The following is a 19,039-nucleotide window of genomic DNA, read 5'->3' on the forward strand; positions in this document are numbered from 1 at the left end:
AAGTGTCACGTTTTACTGCACTTTGGGGACATTTTGGTCCCCAGATGTGATCTATGCAAACCCACACACAGCCACCCACCCACACACCCACACACACACACGCGCACACACACACAGCAGAGTTGTCCCGAACTCTGCACAGTGAAATATTGGACCAATCTTAAAGAAGGAAAGTGTTCCTTTATTGAGGGATACGAGAGGCAGAAATGTAATTTAACCTCCAGCACGTCCCATAAAGGTGCAGTGATGTTTAGATCTGGTGAGCAGGGAGACCGCAGAAGGTGTTTAACGTCCTGATCTTCCCGAATCAGCTCTTCAAGGCATTACCAGCTTGGAATATGGGGATATGGAATATCATGAGGGACCAATATTTGCCCATGGAACACACATGTTCCTGCTGGGTCGTATATGTCCTGATTAAGGTTTATGATAATTTTTGAGGCTGAGTGCAAACGATTCTGTCGTGTTTGTCTATCCCTGTCATTGTACCTTGGCTTGTGACCACTGTTCTTGTTAAAGCAGTTTGTGTTTAGTTCATTTCTTCAAGATTTTTGAGACTGTGGCCCTTGATGCATTAAAGAATTAGTTTTTTATGACTAATGCACCTGCAAGTTTGGCACTGACTCTTTGGCCTCTTTGAAACTCTGTTGCCTCCTGTTACTTTGAAAACTCACACTCAAAGTGCTGATTGTAAGTATTCTGGTATGGCTGACACATGCTGCTAATTGGTATTCAACCTGATATGACTGAACATTGTAGCTGGCCTTAAAATTGTCATTTGGTTTCTTCAGATTCGTAGTTCTCTCGGGAGGTTTGCATTAATTTTAAAAGGCGGTGGTTTTTTGCTAAACAGTATTTAGCAGGCATTTTCCTTTATAAACAGGGTAAATGAATGTCCAAACAGGTCATATACTGATTTAGTATTTGTACTCATTTTTGTATAGTACAGACGTTTGGTCACCAAAATAATGCTGAAACACTGAGATTTATTCATAGGTTTTTTTAGCCAAATTTCCTGTTCAGGGCTGAATTATTACATTACTAGTTCTCTGGTCACCTTACTTGTCATTTTTTATGAGTCAAACCTTAATACAAATTTCATTTTTTCTCTCACCAAAAGAACAAGTTAGTAGAATTGAGTCACTAGCTAGTTATTTGAACTTAATAATAAATGAAAAGGTAGGGAACAGTGAAAATTGCAAGTTATAGGGTAGCTTCAACAAGAAGTAAAGCCATTTACAAAACTCTAATCATGCAGTTATTATGGAGCTCTTTTAACTGCAGCATATGAAAATGTGAGATATCTTACTAATTAAATTTTCATGTTTTTTTCACTTCAGTGCCCGTCTAAATAATTCACTTTGCATGCAGACCTCTTCTGAAAGCAAGGTTTACCAAAGTCTATTTTTAAAACTTTTCTCTGTTTCATAAAAAAGAAGTTTTCTCTTTTTTTTACTTAAATCTAAGAGGCAATTGTCACAGGATAATATATCCATCTTAGGATAATTTTCCGGAATCAATTGGAATGTTATGCTTCAAGTTTTCAAATGCAAATGGAAGATTTGAAAAGGCTCTACCAGCAGTAAAGTATGTCTTCACAATTAAACATTACAAACACAATTCAATTGTTACATGTAGGTCTAATGCTATTATGAATAGTATTATGTCAGCTGTACTGACCAAGCAGAATTTATAAATATTGGAGAATTAGGTTCTTCTACATTATATTATAATATACAGATGCTCCTCCCTTTGCAATGGATCAGCCTATAATATTTTGACTTTAGGTTGGCGCAACAGCGATGCACATTCAGAAGTCAACTTTGAATTTTGATCTGTACCCGGACTAACAATATGTCGTACGATACTTTATCCTGAGGATGGGCGATGGCAGTGCAGCGATGACAAGCGTAAACATGTCACACAGCAAGGTTAACCAATTCATACAAACATAGTTTGCAGATTTCCCTGCCAAAACACACATACTTAACCTAGGAATCTGCTGATTAAGATGTTTTTGAGGAAGGAAATCTGCGCACTGTGTTGGATTCTGGCCCTATCATGCTTCATATATATATATATATATATTCTACTTCTGAAGGGCTGAAGGGTTAATCAGAAATTATTATTATTATTATTATTATTATTATTATTATTATTATTATTATTATTATTATTATTATTATTATTATTATTATTGTTGGGGGCGGCTGGTGGTGCAGTGGTTAGCACTGCTGCCTCACACCTCTGGGACCTGGGTTCGAGTCTCCGCCTGGGTCACATGTGTGTGGAGTTTGCATGTTCTGCCGGGTACTCCGGTTTCCCCCCACAGTCCAAAAACATGCTGAGGCTAATTGGAGTTACTAAATTGCCCGTCTGTGTGTGAGTGAATGGTGTGTAAATGTGCCCTGCGATGGGCTGGCCCCCCATTCTGGGTTGTTTCCTGCCTTGTGCCCATTGCTTTCGGGATCAGCTCCCAGTAGGGTAAGCGGTTTGGAAAATGGATCAATGGATTATTATTGTTATTATTATGTAGGTTATCTCATGGTTTGCTCTGTAACCTTTCTATTCTATTCTATGACATTTTCCACCCACCCAAATCAAGCTGATATGACGGGGGAACATAAATCCCTTATGAAAATTCACTGTGGTTTCCTATGGTTTTCATGCAGTAACAATAGTTTTACTATGATACCTCATGGTACTTTGGTACTACCCATAGTACTACCATGGTTTTTCCATAGCACTTCCTGGTACAGTAGCTGTGGTACTACTATAGTTTACATATACATGACAACAACCAGAAACAACTGATCATACGGGGATTCCACACGAGGTTAAGGAGCGGACAATAGGGGCAGAACAGGGGTAGTGTTGGGGTACATTCTTTATTGTTTTGAAAGCCATTAAGAAAAAAATGCTTGGTTTTATCCTGTTCATTTTGTGTTTGAACGCTAAAAAAACATATTTAGGTGTAATTTTTTGGGGCCGGAAACCAATTAATTGGTTTTCCATTATTTCTTATGGGGAAAATTCAATCAGAACTCGAACTTTTTTGGATTCGAACCCGAGTTCTGAACGGATTAAGTTCGAGTTCTGAGGTACCACTGTAATTTCAAAATAGTGACAAGTATGACTATCCAATGAATAGTATAACCATTTGCGAGGTAAATTTCCTCCATTAGCTTGACTATGAAGGCCTGTATGATTTTTTTTGGAATTTTACAACCCTTTATTGGAAATGTATAGTTTACTATATCATATTTTTATGTGTGAAAATTAGCCCAGGCAAAAAAGTAATGGCCAATAAATCATGCATGAATCATTTGAAACACAGCTGCTGACTGAACTCTGCGGTCAAGTCATTAGCATTTTCAGCAAAGTTCATTGCCTTTGATGTACCATATACACTGAAATGTTGGTACAGCTTTTTAAAGTAGAGAAGGCCTTTTGAATTTATTTACAAAGTAGTTTTAGTAAACTGTATAATAAAATCATATTTGCCTGTGTATAATAGGGGTACTTATTTATCCAACAATGCAATGTAAATTAAACAACCATAGATGCTTAATTCCAGTGGGATTGTAATGCCTTACGTTTTTCTATGAGATTCAAAGAAAAAAGACTTTTTAATAGCAAAAAAAGGCTTTGTACATTCAGTCCTGCTTGGTTGCAAGAACTGCAGTGGCTAATGACCTGGAGAAATATATAAGCAGTGATACTTACTCATATGAATGTATATTTGTGTAAATAGTGCTATGTGTACTGGGGTAGAGGTTACTCATTGGTTCAGGCTTGCTCATAATGTGGACTAGTATTCATTACTAGTATCATATGCATAAATCATAAAAAATGTTTGTCAGGTGTGTGAGACCAAAAGAATTCAATATACAATATGTAGCATAATTGTGTACACTGCTTCTAAACAGGTAGATACGTTTCTATTCCCAAATAATGATAATTGCAATTCAGGCATAGGTAACAGAACTAAAATATATTAAACATGTTCTCGACGATAATTTAGAAGGATATATTGACAATATTTCTAAACAAAGTAAATTTAGCAAATTGATTAAATTCACTGTTGCAAAAATAAGTGCACCCTTAATTAAATCCTGCAAACATGTAATATTCTAGTACGTCATATGCCCATCATTACTCTATAGTACTGCACTGATTGTTCTCGGCAATGAGTGCACCAGCTCTTGGCTTAATGTTCTGTCTATCCTGAACCACTCTTGCAGGATGACCTCCTTGAGTGCCTCCTTGTTTGAGGGTAGTGCTGTGCAGCTTTTCTCTACAAAATTCCCCAGAGGTGCTCAATGGGGTTGTCGGGTGACATACTTGGCCACTCTAGCATTTTGTACTTGCTTAAGAATGCCGCAGTGAATGTTATCGTCTTGAAAAAATGTCCAGCAACCTAAGGTGTGGAGAATAACGACTTTTCTTTCCGGGTCTTGCAATACACCTATGAAATTATGACGTCATCGAAAGAGCAGTCCCACCATATCATTAGGACTCATACAACCTGATATAACAACTTTACTGTAGGTATCATGTACTTATCACTGCACTTATCACTGCATCACTGCACTTATCACTGTATACCTCCCCTAGGAGATGTAGCGTCTTTTGAATGCAGTCTGGTCCAAAAACATGATTTAGGTCTCATCCAACCTGAGGACAGATTCCTGAAAGTCTTCATCTTGATGTGGTTCTTGCCGAAATGGGCTGCCTTGTTCTTTGGTTTCTGCACTGGATCCCGTTGTGGTCAACAACCGCAGATCCATTTCAGTGCAGGATGCAACAGTATGAGATAAAACAGTCATTCCAGTTTGGCTTCCCACAACTATGGCCACTGTTGAAGCACTTGCCCTAGATTATTCTGCACTTGTCTTGGCAAAAAAATCCTATGACACAGTGTCAGCCTACAACGGTGGCCTGAATGTTTTAGAGTGTTTGTCAATACTTTTAAAATGAACTTTGCTACTGTGTTTTGGCTTAATCCCAGTGATTTGCTAATCTTCTCATATCCTTGTCCTCTTTTGTGCAAGAAATGTCTCAAGTCTCCAGACAATACTCTCTCTCTCGTGTGGTACCATTGTCAGAATTAAATCTGATGATGATTAAATGCTTAAGTACTCTTAAGAGAGGGTGAACAGATTACAACTATTTAAGTTTCATGGTTCAACAGACAACGATTTACTGATCAATTACTCTTAACTAGCCTCAGCAGACAAATTTTGGAATTTTATTGTGTCATTTTCTTTGTGGGTATCACTTTTGCAACACAGTTTTTTTATCTTTTTGCCATATTTTTTCAGTTTGTTATAGACGTGTTTAATTGATAACTGAAGGACCTGTGTTTTTAAACCCAGAAATGTTTCAATCTATATAGATAGATAGCTAAACTTCTTAACTTTCCTAGAGGATTTACTCATTTATGATTTATCCAGTCTTACCAAAATGTTAGCTTTTCATTTTGTAATATTGTTCACATTTAATGGTAATGACCATTATAATGATTTCTTTTATAAGTTTACTGTCTGTACAATTGAAATAATACCTTGATGCCAGAAGATATTAAGTTCTCCTGATTAATAGTAATGACTTTGACCTTTTCTGTCCAGGTTGCTATTACAGTATTAATTACTATGCATGGAAATAAGTCAGTTAGAAAGTGATGATAAAAAGCTTTCATTCCTTTCACTGAAACACTTTTAATGTCTTGTATTATTTTGAAGGTATTAATTATTATTAAAATGGTACTTATTTTTCATCTTATTTCATAGTTAAATTCAGTTTGTACTGTAAAAATACATACATGTAAAAAATTATTTCTTTTAGTCTGTTCCCAACTAACTACAGCAATGTTAACTCTCAATAATCTAAGCGGCGGTAGCTTGGAATATGATTCATAATCTTGTCTTTTCCATGTTTCATTGCAAACTTTTTAAATATTCTTTTAAAAAAAATTTTTTTTCCTTAATCAGCCAAAATTTCAATCTTACCAGGTCTTTTTGCTACAAGAGCAGTTAAATACAAAGTTGCATTACGTAAATGTATTCTTGTTATATATTCTCTACAACTATGAATGAACATTATACAAGGTGTAAAGAACCACCCACTGTCCCAGCGGTGGGACCTTTTAACTGACAAGACATACTGATTCAGATTTTGCTTGTCTGGCTCAAGTCAACTCAGAGACTCAGCTTATTTGATCCAACTCAGAGACTCAGCTCGTTTGATCCAACTCAGAGGCTCAGCTTGTTTGATCCAACTCAAAGCCTCAGTTTATTTGACCCAACTCAGAGGCTCAGTTTATTTGACCCAACTCAGAGGCTCAGAGACTCAGTTTTCTCTGGCTCAAGTCAGTTCAAAGGCTCAGCTTACAGTATTTGATCCAACTCAGAGGCTCAGCTTGTCTGGCTCAAGTCAGCTCTGGGACTCAGCTAGTTTGATCAGTCTAGTTTAGGATTGCCCAGAGGCTGCACAGAAGGTTATCAGTATATGTATAATATAGGGGAGTTAAGGAACTCCAGTTTAAATGAACCAAACAATCAGTTGAAAGCTAGAGTTGTTAGGTTGTAATGTGCAATGCTGTCGTGCTCTGTATATGTACTTAACCCTGACAGGAAATTGCAGCAGCATTATTTCCACAAAAGTTACTATAGTTCGAAATTTTTTATTTTCTTATTTTATTTACTGAGTAAAAACAATATGTAACAATCAAAATCCAGACTGAGATCAGCCTGATCTAAATATAACCCAAGTGGTCACTTACAGTACTTACTTTATTACATTACACATATACAAAACAAAGAGCCAATGTAATAGATACCCCAGCATACACACAATAGATACACACGGTAGATATGTGTAACATCTGGATACACAGTACCATCTGGGAACTCTGGCTACAGAGTTACTCCCCAGCAGTGGATACACATGGTAAATGTACTAATCACAGACACTATGTGGGAAATGTGGCTGCAGAGTGTCTCCTTGGCTACTCTGCGGACCCCTTCTTAAGTACCAAACCAAGTGACAGATGTTTCGTTGGAATGTGGTAATAAAACCAAATTGTTATTTTCCTCAGGATATATAAATGGATCATTGGACAGGCAGATCCCATGACTAGCAGTCAGATGGAATTTTAAGGATGAGGTTGCTAAGAGAATATTTGCCTAAGTTTCTACAGAACCAGTCAAAAGTTCGAACATGCCAAGCTGCCTACAAAGGAGAATGACAGTGTCACATCACATGACCGGGCCACCTGACCTAAATGATTCCTAAGGGGTTTGACCAGAGAGTGAAGGAAAAGCTGCTAATGAGTGCTCAGCATATATGTTGGAGCTCCTTCAGCACAGCTGGATAAGCATCCCAGGAGACCACCTCATGAAATTGGTATAGAGGAGAAAGAAGAGTCAGGCAGTCCCTGGAAAAATTGGAGTTACGGGCATTGCTTAAGGCCCCAATGGTAGCTCTGCTGACCCATGGGAATTGAATTGGCAACCTTCTGAGTCCCAGCCAACAGAGCTGACCCCCCTCCCTCCAACAAACGCTAATTTAAAAATTATTATTTTTGGTCAGTGTATAATTCCATTTTTGTTATTTTATAGTTTTGATGTCTTTATAATTATTCTAGAATGTAGAGAATAGTACAAATTAACCTTTCTGTGGGTAGATTTGTCCCAACTTTTGACTGGCACTGTACTGTATATCCTTATACTGATGTGAAGTACTGTTTTAAGAGTAAAATCATAGCACTAGTCATAGTAATGCCCTATTACGGTATGTTCACTTTCACGGCAATGAAATAATTTTATTTTTGGGGTCTACTAGAATAGATTTACATGCTTCAGTGTTCTGAAAATGTTTTTCTCATATTGTACATCTTGCTACAAACTCTGTCTCAAATGCTCTGTTACAGCTTTAAAATCCACCCCCAAATAGCAAAGTGTGATCTGATTGGTCAGCTTGCCTGATTGGTCAGTTTGCCCTACACGTTCCGCCCCTATCTTGCAGTCTGCAGACTGATCCTTGCAGATGGGTGGCAAATAAGGAATGAGTTATGAGGTGACTTCACCATGTCAAGGAAATAAGGGCTGGAATTCCAAGGAGACATTTCAGGCAGATTAGAGAAGAATGGTTTCTGTGGTGAAAGTTACTCCCTTTGACCTGTACTTTGACCCTTAAGACTTTGCAGATCATTTACATGCACATAAAGCTATAACACAGTAAAGGAAAGAGGAAAATCGGAAAAGCATAATAGAGCCCCTTTAAATGAGACTAAGTATAATATATGTACATAATTTGCATTCACATTAGATAATGTTTCTCACATGTAGGCACCCGTATAGACAAGGGACAGAGGAGCTGGCAGATAGGGGGGGAGAACAGGATGGGTTTATGAGCAGCGAATCTGTGAGAGCCTGCCTGTAGGCCACCTCTTGTCCAGTGTGGGTGGAGATTGGTCCACCAGGCGTGGCAGCATAATTGTATGAACCCAGTCTCATCGGAGCTGACTTGACAGCTTCCCCCAGGGTGAAAAACAGCACAGGCCTGAAGGAGTCCATGATCACAGATTCCAGTGTGGATGGCTGCCTTACAATATATTATACTTATACAATCTTGCTCTTGCAAGTGAAATATATTTATATATATATATTTTGGTAAATCTGAACAGGCCATTGAATACAGCTTGCAAGAGTTTACTTTCTACAAAAATTAAAATCAGTCACTGAGTTGAAATTAATGTTGTAGTCTATGAAAATGTATTTTAAGAAAAATAAAACAAACATACTGCATCCATCTGTCTTCCATTTATGGTGTCAGGTGGCGGAAATGGAGCAGGAGATTATTCCAGGCAACATAGAACAAAAGGGAAGGGGGGACAAGGAACCCACGCAGGAATCATGCACTGAGGCCAGATCATCAAGCAAATAATAATGATTGATACTTTATTTATCCCCATGAGGAAATTCTCTTTATACCTCCCCTCAGCTTACTCTCTGTTGGTGAGAACAATCTTGCTGTGAAAGCCAGCCACATGTGGCAGCACCCAGGGAACTGGGGATTAAGGGCCTTGCTCAAGGACCCAGCGCTGTGACAAGGCTGGGCTCAAACCAGCAACCTACTGACAACAAGCAAAGGGGCTTAGCCCACTGAGCCACATGCTGCCCGTGATGTAGATAACTGAAGGACTTGGTAGTACCACAAAGTAAAGTGCATGATGGTTATGGAACCGGACCACTTCCACTCAATGGCCCGGCACCTAGGAACACGCAACATGTAAGAACAGGTCTAGGCTCCCCTCCTGCACCACTTAGCCCAACGGTGCCACTTCTCTTCACCGAGGTGCCCTTTTAGTGCTTTTCGGACCTGATGAGGTTCTTCCACATTCAGCACAAGGCAATGAATATCTACAGTACGTGTCATGATGGACTAAAGACGCAGAGGCTGTGCCACTCTCAAGAGCCACCTCAAAGAATGTGGCCCAAGTGTGCTTTCAACTGTTCAGTGTTTTCAGCAGACTTCTAGGCTGATGAAGGAAGTCTGCGGACTCCTCAAGGTCCACCACTTGTGCACCTCAGTCTATCACCCCAACATTAAATGATTCAATCGGATGCTTTGACCAGTCATAGTCGTGATGGTTGATATTGGGATGATATGGTGTCTTATGTGATGTTTTGAAGTCCAGAGAATTCATCCCATACAGACTCATCTTTTCATGGTAACCCTGGAGCTTGCTGTGACCCCAAGAGAGGAAGGTCAAAATTGTCCAGAATTTTCCCAGTCACTAAGAATTGGGTCATACCTGGAATGGTGGAGTGCTATTGCTACCTTGTACCCAACTCCTCTACAGCCCCATCCCTTGCCCAGAAAGGCCAGTGCAACCATGTATGGTGAAACAAGAACACCAGACCTGCCTGCCAACGATTGAAAAAGTCATTTTCATCCTCATCACTGACCACGCACCTCTGAATGATTCACTGGCTTTTCACCCTATAAGACTTCGGTTTTACAATGCAGCACAGTTCAGGGGCCGCCCATGGAAATGCTCTTGGCCTCTTGCCACCATGAGGAGTGTCCCTCATCCACAAATTAGATGATGAATAGTTATAGTGGTTCCCTCTTGCAGTACAAAGACGTGTGGTTAATGAAATTGACATCTCTAAATTGTTCCATTGCATATGGAAGTTCATTTGACATAAGGCAAACGAATAACAAAAAAGTTCATGAAACGGATCCTTTGAAAAACACATTTAAGTGTGACCATGTGACATTAAAATATCTTGACCAAGTACTATTACTAATAAAAAAAGTGGAAGTCATTGAACATTCAGACATGTAAGTTATCATTTAAAAGGCACAATTTAGACCAGTGACTGCAGAGACCGTGACTTGTCCAGAGGCAGAACGATATGGGCTATGATTTCCAGCACTGCATACATAAATGGCTCACATCACAGAAGCCGTTTGATTGGAATGATCATCTGTTACAGTCTAAGTAAATAAGTTTGGGTGGATCTGGAAAAGCTGTGATTTTGGGCTGAAGTTGATCATGTTCATAAACTGAGGTATAACTTCTTCAGGTTACCTTCAATGTTTCCTTCAATATTTCTCTACAGACTCTGCTTCACACAGAAGGCTTTTAAAATTTTGTTTGACTCAACCATGCCGTCCCCTGTGCTTGGCCTTCATTCCATATCATCGTGTTATATTTCATGTGTGCAGGCACTGCAATCTACAATTTTACAATAACCTTCACCCAACTACAAAGATGTCAAAGTTTTGATATTCAACTCTTCTTTTTCACATTTTTAACTTTCCGTTTCTCTCTCATCTGGCAAAGTGGCCAATGTTTTATGCATTATATCTTCCAAGCTCAGCACATTAGTCATGAAAATGCAAAAAAGTACAATGCATTGATTGATACCTAAACACGAAGTTGCTTCTGCATTTTCATGTTTAATCAAATGGCAGCTCGAATTTATGCCAGAAGTATTCCTGTCTACTGTGTTACATTTAAGCTTTCTTGTTGAATATTCAAAACTATTGATACAATTTGTAATAGAAGCACATTTAATTCCCATAACATAGATCATTCTTCTGGGTATTGTCCCAGAAGGTATATATCCACTTCTCTATAGTAAATACTCTATCCATTTTTCCCTCCTTCCACTTGTTCCAAACTCTCATGCTGGATAACTACACTTGTCCATTAATGAGCTGGGACAGAACAGTGAGCTTTTATGGAAAAGTTATTTATATGAGTGAGCCACCATTGTTTCAGTAGCTTTATAAGAGGCAGCTCTTAGGTGAAAAGCATCTAGTTCATACCCATTTACAAACAGACGGTAAGACAAGTGGGAGAATTTGCAGCAGCAAAGACTGAAGGCACAACATACACATTGTTATATAGAAATACAAGATATATTCTTGCAATTCCATTCTTGTAACTGCCCTGGAATCACATTACAGGCATTGGTGTTAAATATATTAAATGTAAAGCCTCTCTAACCATCACGATATTCACATTTTATATAAACTGAGAGATAGAAAAAAAAAACCATGTATTGCTTCTTGTTGGAATGTGTCGCAAAATCAGGACGGTTGCTTTGCTAAATTAGGTAACATCTATTTAAATGATGTTCCTCTAATTCCATCAAACAAGAATGGCAGTGTCAAATACACTGGATATGGTGCTGATCAGCTCAAACAAACGCAGAAAGAGGTCACATTGGTCTATACTGGATGTCCAAACAGTATTTAAATTCCATTGGCTGGTGAACTGTTTAGTCATTAACCGTTTGCTAATACTTGCACCCACCCCTCATACCCCTGGGTATGCAGTAGGTGTCTGTTAAATTAATGGCTGTGTGTAGCTAACAATGCTGGTTATCAAATCATGACGTATACCAGCTTTTGGATCAGATGAGCCTTTATTTGCAGAATATAGTGGCTTAAGTATTCTAAACATAAAATCAATGATCCTTAGATAATTAGTGATAGATACATAGAAAGATAGATTATTGCTAATGAAGAACTGTTATGGTAGCTGGCTGCAGAGTACTGTACATTGGTGAAGTGCTTTTTTATTACGTTGGACAAGGCGGTCGCTCTTACAATACATTTGTTTATAACTAGGATCATGATTGTTTGCTTAATACCTCTAGGGCAGCAGATTCAAGTCCTGGTTTTTCTTGTTTTTAAGTGTTACGTAGGACCTGTATAAGACGAGTTTCACTGACGCGTTAGGAAAACGCCATGCGCTTTCCCCATATTTAGTAACCTATGCATGATACCTACAGTAATATCTTGAATAAAATATATTATACCCATCTTTACATATATTACCTTTTATTATAGGTAAAAATATGTCAGTGTATAGACAGCAACTATTCGTCATACGAACTCGAAACTTTTATGCAGCAATAAAATTACAATTCAAGTTTAAACAATTTCTTCTTGTTATAATTGTTAGTAATTTTAGGATTTTTATCATAATTGTTCGACAATTTGCACAATATATTTGGGAGCCAGGTTTGCCACAGTGTTGCATCGGACAAATATTTTGTATATTATTACATTGTGTCACTCTGATCATTGCTGGTTTAATAGGTGTTTCCTGCGCTTTAAATATGTACTACGCATTTGTATTTGATGGGAAGGGGAGCTCGGATTGTGCTGTTGTCCTGACAACCAATAAGGGAGTATCATCAGCATTTTGGGTTGGGGGCGGGTGGAGGGGGGGGGAGAGGTAGAGCCGAGCGATGTATAGCGAAGGGTGCAAACGAGAGAGCGCGCGACCGAAGAAGAGCGAGAGCGCGCCGTTTTCCTCCTCGCGCAGCCATAACTGTGCTTTTACTCCTCCGAGACACACCATCTTTTAGTTTAACCAGAAGAGACTCTGACGACGTTTTGCAGAATCGTCCTTTTAAATGAAGATATTCTTTCCTTTGGTTCTTCCAGTGCCCATTCTTTTATGTAACAAACTCAAAGCAGCTATATTGTGCAGGATTTACTATTACTTTTGGTACCGAACTTTAGCATCTTCGAAAATCTCTGACGTTTTCCCGGATTTGTCAATCACCATTCTCTGCCGGGCGCGATGATGGTCGGAAGGAGATGGTATCGGAGGCAGTTACAAGCGACGTTTTTCAGACTGCTGTATCTTATTCCAACAGGGCTTCCTGTCCGAAGTGTGGATGTGCAGAGGACAACCGACAACATAACAATTCGCCAGGGTGATACAGCGGTTATCAGGTAGGACGAGACACAACTTTTTTTTTTAGTTGATCTGTTCTGATGCTTCAATTTTTTTTGCATGCTTGCATATATAGAACATAGATCTAACATCAGTTTGTGTTTTTTAAAAAATCTGATTTTGAAAATATTACATATATGCATACGAAGCAAACATTTTGCATTATATAATAGATCTACGCCCGGCAAGCCAACTAGTCTTGCATTTCAGCTAAACTATTAAGTTTTGGTAAAGAATCATGCCATATGGCGCTGTAATATGGTTGTTTGTATTTTTGCCATTATTTGGAATACTGATCTTGTAATCGGAATTGCTATATTTAGTATGCTGGTCGACATACATTCGGTTTTTTTCGTGCTTATATGCAGTATGATTGGTTATCAGCAGGCTATTTCATCAGTTTATGTGGGAGTTGTTATCATCCTGTCCTATATCGGAAGCATTTGATCGTTATTTGCTGCATATGTTTCCGTGCATCGATTCAGGGCATTTATACACCAGTTATAAAAAAAACAATCTTAAAATGGTTCCACAAGATATACTCGCATTTGTTTGTTTGTTTGTTTGTTTGTTTATGCGCACATACGAAAATTTTTCTATTTGTCAGCGGGATCTGTAGATGAATGTTTTCCAGCATTCAGTTTAATCTGACGCTCAGCTGTAATATAATTGCGTTGAATAAAATTAGGTAATTATCAATCCTGGTTTTTCAGCATGTTACAGTTTATGCTTAATGTTGTAACTATATAGGACTGTGCGTGGAAAAAAAAAACTTCGGGAGCATACGAAAATTTGGCATCGAGGATACAAATTCATTTATAATTTGTAAGCTAGGTTACTAGTTCAGCTTGCGATTCATCTTGTATATGGAAAACATCCTGCTGCTCACCGCTGAAAACACTGAATATAGTAATTTAAATTAATTTCATTTCATTCATTCATTTACACTGCTCAGATTGAATATTTTACTGTAAATAAATCAAATGCATACTTCTGCATTACTGTTTCAGTTAATCATTTTTTGGATGTAGATGCTTATTAAGAGCTACCAACTATTACTATGATTAAGTCGATGTGTTTCTAACGTACTATATGTACTTAATATGATGTTTAATGAATCCCATTATAGCCTGTAGATTGACCATAAACTGATGAAAATACCAACAGTACTAGAAATATCTAAAGTCATTAGTACTATGACAAATGTAGTCTGAATAAGACTAATTATTTTTGGGTTTATATAATTCACAAGTCAATGCACAAATCAATATTCACTTCACATATTTACATTTTACCAGTATACCAATTTCAGCAAATTTAGCCAACAAATTCATTCATATGAAAAACCGTAATTAATTTTATCGATCAATATTCCACCTTTTATGAGTACAGTACCTAGCAAATAATGCTGCGTTGCAACCATAATCTAGTAAACCGTACTATAGTTTGTGTGAAATGCAACGTTATCTAGTTACACTTCAGGCAAAGAAGCGCAGAAAGTGAGTGTATTATATTACACACAATTATTTATTCTGTTTTACTAGCACTTTTAAAGGCATGTTTTGCTTAAACGGTGCTTTATTTCCAAGCAACATGTATTTTCCTGTTATATTTTACTGGAACAATTTTGTTTAATTACTCTGCTCAAAAGTATCACAGCAAGGTCGTTAGACTTACACGTGAAGTCTTCTTACTAAATCCATATTAATGTAAGTTATCCTACTGACAGATTTTCATTTGTTTTTTCCAGAAATTCTGGGAGATTGGACACATAATGAATAGCTTGGGTGCACCAATGTGCAAATGAAATAATGTTGCCACTGTAATTTATAGCTCGCGAACTGATGTACACATATTGATGTATGTACGTAATAGGTATCATTTGTTGCTTTGATCAAATAAGCAAAATGGAGCAACTTGATTAAACTGATACTTTGAACATGTATAGTTCACTCTGTGACATCAGGGGTTATTATTCGTCATCATGTAGCGCACATAGGCGATCACCAGGTGAAAAGTTCAGTAACGTGTCCATCTATAGACTTTCATACTGATCTGGAGCCTTTGTAGTGAAGCATAGAGGGTACAGCGTAGAGAGCTGGAATTAGTGACAAGTCGCTAACAGCAGTTGTACTATACTATCACCGATAATGTTTAGATGTAAATTTAAGGTTCTTCTGATGAAAGATGCTTTGACATTCTTGTTAAGGTATCAGTAACAGAGCTATCCTTTTCTCTTTGAGGGAATTTATAAATTCCAGTTTCATTGATGGATTGGACTTTTATTCTTTTGTTCCAAAATAGTGATATTTGGGTGTCAACAAGTCCCTGTGTTTCCGTTTCGTATAATTATACTGTAAAAGAACACATACTCCATGGAGTATAGTCGGATGAACTATACTCCAGTCCATATTCCAGTTGTTGGGGGGGGGCAGCTGCTTCTTTTGCCCGGACCATTTAATGTGCCCCCTTCTGAGGCTCTAAGTGTGTCTCTTCAACAACTGGCAATCATTCAAAATTTACAGAGCTCTCCCCAAGTCGACAGAATTTCCCCTCCACCGCCCTACATCCCGCACCCCCAATTCAAGCACCGAACCCTCGGAGTCTCTGCACTGTACTGCCAGTCGGTAAATGTCAGTTCATGTCTTTGCATTTGGAGGGAACCGCAGGATCCAGAGGAAAGCGGCGCAACACGACGCGAGATTAAGCTCTGGAAGTATGCGACAGTGCTACCCATTGTGCTGCCTGCTGCAGTCACAGGGATGGTTGCAGTGGCATTAGTAGTATTAGTATTAGTATAGTAGTTGTATAGTAGTAGTGATCAATGCTGCTGTTCACGTTTGGATTGTTGGAAAATTAGCCAAAATCTCTATTGAGCAGTAAAAGAATGACTGATGATGGCAGATTATAAGGCACCTTCTGTTTATGCAATAGAGTAAATAAAATATCAGAAAATTAATGAATGTCGAGCTTTCATTGATTTTGTTCTAATGAAAAGTGTTTAAATTAAATTAAACGGAATTAATTTATAATTATTAGTAGTGCAGTAGTAATAGGGTGAGGAGGTGCAGAAGGAGGAAGAGGACAAGTTGCATAAGTTTTATTTTAAAAATGCATTTGAACTTTTGCAGAGGAATAATATAGCAGGAGATATAAGTGGATAAGTGTATCCTTCATGATTTGTGCTTTTCCGATTTATTTCACAAGACTCTTTCATGTAGCTTTCTGGAGTTTTGCTGTTAGTAGCTCAAGGCAGTAGCTTCATAACAGAATTTCCACATGTAAACCCATCCCCAACTAAAGAAGATTCTGTTTACCGCCGGTGTAGCTCCTCCGTGCCCATCGCACTTTTGGAGCCTGCTGAGTCATCAAGTGATCAAATTGTGAAAACTTGATAACTCATGACAGTGCAAAAAAAAAGTCAATTACAGTTCCACTGTATCCCCTGTTTAGGTTTTATCCCAATGCGGAATAAAGCAGCTTAATGCCATTCTGATTGCTGCTGCTGTTCACGTTTGCATTCTTGGAATATCAGCCAAAATCACTATTGAGCAGTAGAAGTATGACTGATGATCACAGATTGCAGAGGCACCTTCTGTTTAGGCAATAAAGTTGGGTCATTTCAGAATAAAATATCAGAAAATGAATGAATGACAAGCTTGCATTGCAAAATGTTAATGTTAATAATGGCAGTAATTCGCCATATGTTCAGGGATCTATTCAGTGATGGTAAATGATGCTGGAAAATTGTGGGAAAATGAATAATACAATAACACTAACGTCAACAAGCAAAATTACAAATGACCTCATTAAAATCTATTTGTGTATGTGACGAAGTGCAGATTTATTATGTTGATGAGGTATTTTTTACAGTACAAAATTGACGGTGGCTATTCCCACCGTTTACCGAACTTTACATAATTATTTGTGGAAAGGTATGTAAATTGTAAGGCTGCTGTTACTTGTATCTATTTGCATATTTTTCTTGCATGAATGTAACAGTGTTTACACTTTGTGTTTCTAGGAGTTGCTGTAACTACTGTAACCATGTACATGTCCTATGCAATAATGATAAAGAAAACACCTCAAGTAATGCAAAAGCTCATTAAATACTCGAGACAGCAGCAAGCATGGTGGTTTGCACACAAGTTACTGATTTCTAGCAAGACACTGATAATTTTTCCCTGTGCCATGTACCTAATATTAAATTCTCTGGTAAAATACTGTATGAAATAAAAAAAAAAGTTCATATGAATTATATCAAATAAAAACATTGTGTACAGTAGAAATGAAATGTAATAATAAAATATAAGCTATGCTATAAATATATAGTATAATATAAACTCTGCATTGTATAAAACGTAAAAAATGTATATATGCAGTATTGTATTAAAACGTGTTCTAAAATTATGTAAAAGCATAAAGATCTTATTGAGACTTTAATTTGAGTCTTTACCTTGAAGCATTTTGCTCATATACTGACTGTGACATGGTTAATTTCTTGCAACACATGATTGAGAGGAATCGCAAAGGACCTAATTTAATTTGCTCGCTGATTTTAATTGTACATGGAATTAGCAGTGTTATTTATCAAATGAAGGGCAGCACGGTGGTGCAGTGGTTAGTGCTGTTGCCTTGTACCTCTGGGACCAGCGTTCAAGTCTCTGCCAGGTTCCATGTATGCGAGGTTTGCATGGTCTCCCTGTGTTGTCGTGGAGTTTCCACTGGGTACTCTGGTTTCCCCTCACACTCCAAAAACACGCTGAAGTAAACTGGAGTTGCCGAGTTGCCAATCGGTGTGAGTGTGCCTTGCCAGGAGTTTGTGCCTCATCTTGGGTTATTCTCTGCCTTGTACCAATAAGTTCCAAACCGCCCCAAATAAGACAAGCAGAGGATGGGTGGATATCTATCAAGTAAATTATTTATTCAAATAAATGAATCGCAGTGCAGTGGTTAGCACTGTTGCCTCACACCTGTGGGACCTCCGTTTGAGTCTCCGCGTGGATCTCATGTGTGTGGAGCTTGAATGTTCTCCTTGTGTTGTTGTGGGGCTTCCTCCTGCAGTCCACAAAACATTTATTTGTTTGTTTATTTATTGCATGCATGCAGAGTGACCAAATCATCCATAGGTTTGCGTGTATGATTGAATGGTGTGTGAGTGTGCCCTGCGATGAGCTGGCCCCCCATCCTGGGTTGTTCGCTGCTTGTGCCTGTAGCCTCCAGGACAGGCTGCGGACCCCCTGCGACCCTGAATAGGAAAAGCGGTTTCAGGAAATGGATGGATGGATGGATGGATGGATGGATGGATAATGCAGTTCAAGCTACACTGGAGATATGACGAAAATTTGTGAGGCTTAAATTGAATATCAGTATAAACATGGGGGTTTAACGAACTACTGCTGCTTGAATCTGGTTTTAGTGACACAAAGAAGATCTGTTTAAGTAACACATAAATACAGCTTACAATATATTTGTGAAAAGTCAAGATATTGGCATCGGTCCGATATGTCAATCTTGGCCAGTATTGCTACCCAACATTTAAACTTATTGCTTATCAGTACTGAAAGTTAGCAACACCAGAACCAAAGGCACAACTTCCAAAATATAGGAGATGATTACACTGGACAAATAGCCTTTTCTCATAGTGGAAGATGTGGGATTTCATTTGCTCATTAACCAATTACAAGGGGTTTCAAAGTACTGGCCTGCAAAATGTTTATAATTAATTATTAAATCAGTCATTTTCCAAAATTTTTAGGGCCCCTG

General features: G+C 38.1%; 1 protein-coding gene across 2 annotated transcripts in view; it reads left to right on the forward strand.

The window, feature by feature from the left end:
• Positions 1-19,039, forward strand: part of LOC125711976 (limbic system associated membrane protein) — a 241,602-nt gene that overhangs the window by 135,110 nt on the left and 87,453 nt on the right. The window contains exon 2 of one of the 2 annotated variants that reach the window (XM_048981539.1): positions 13,194-13,272. In XM_048981539.1, the coding sequence (XP_048837496.1) occupies positions 13,194-13,272 (79 nt within the window). Of the gene's footprint in view, positions 1-12,821; positions 13,273-19,039 lie in introns of those variants that run through there. The other variant, XM_048981538.1, reaches the window with a different exon arrangement.

This window comes from Brienomyrus brachyistius, chromosome 17 (genome assembly GCF_023856365.1).
Source record: "Brienomyrus brachyistius isolate T26 chromosome 17, BBRACH_0.4, whole genome shotgun sequence".
NCBI lineage: Eukaryota > Metazoa > Chordata > Actinopteri > Osteoglossiformes > Mormyridae > Brienomyrus > Brienomyrus brachyistius.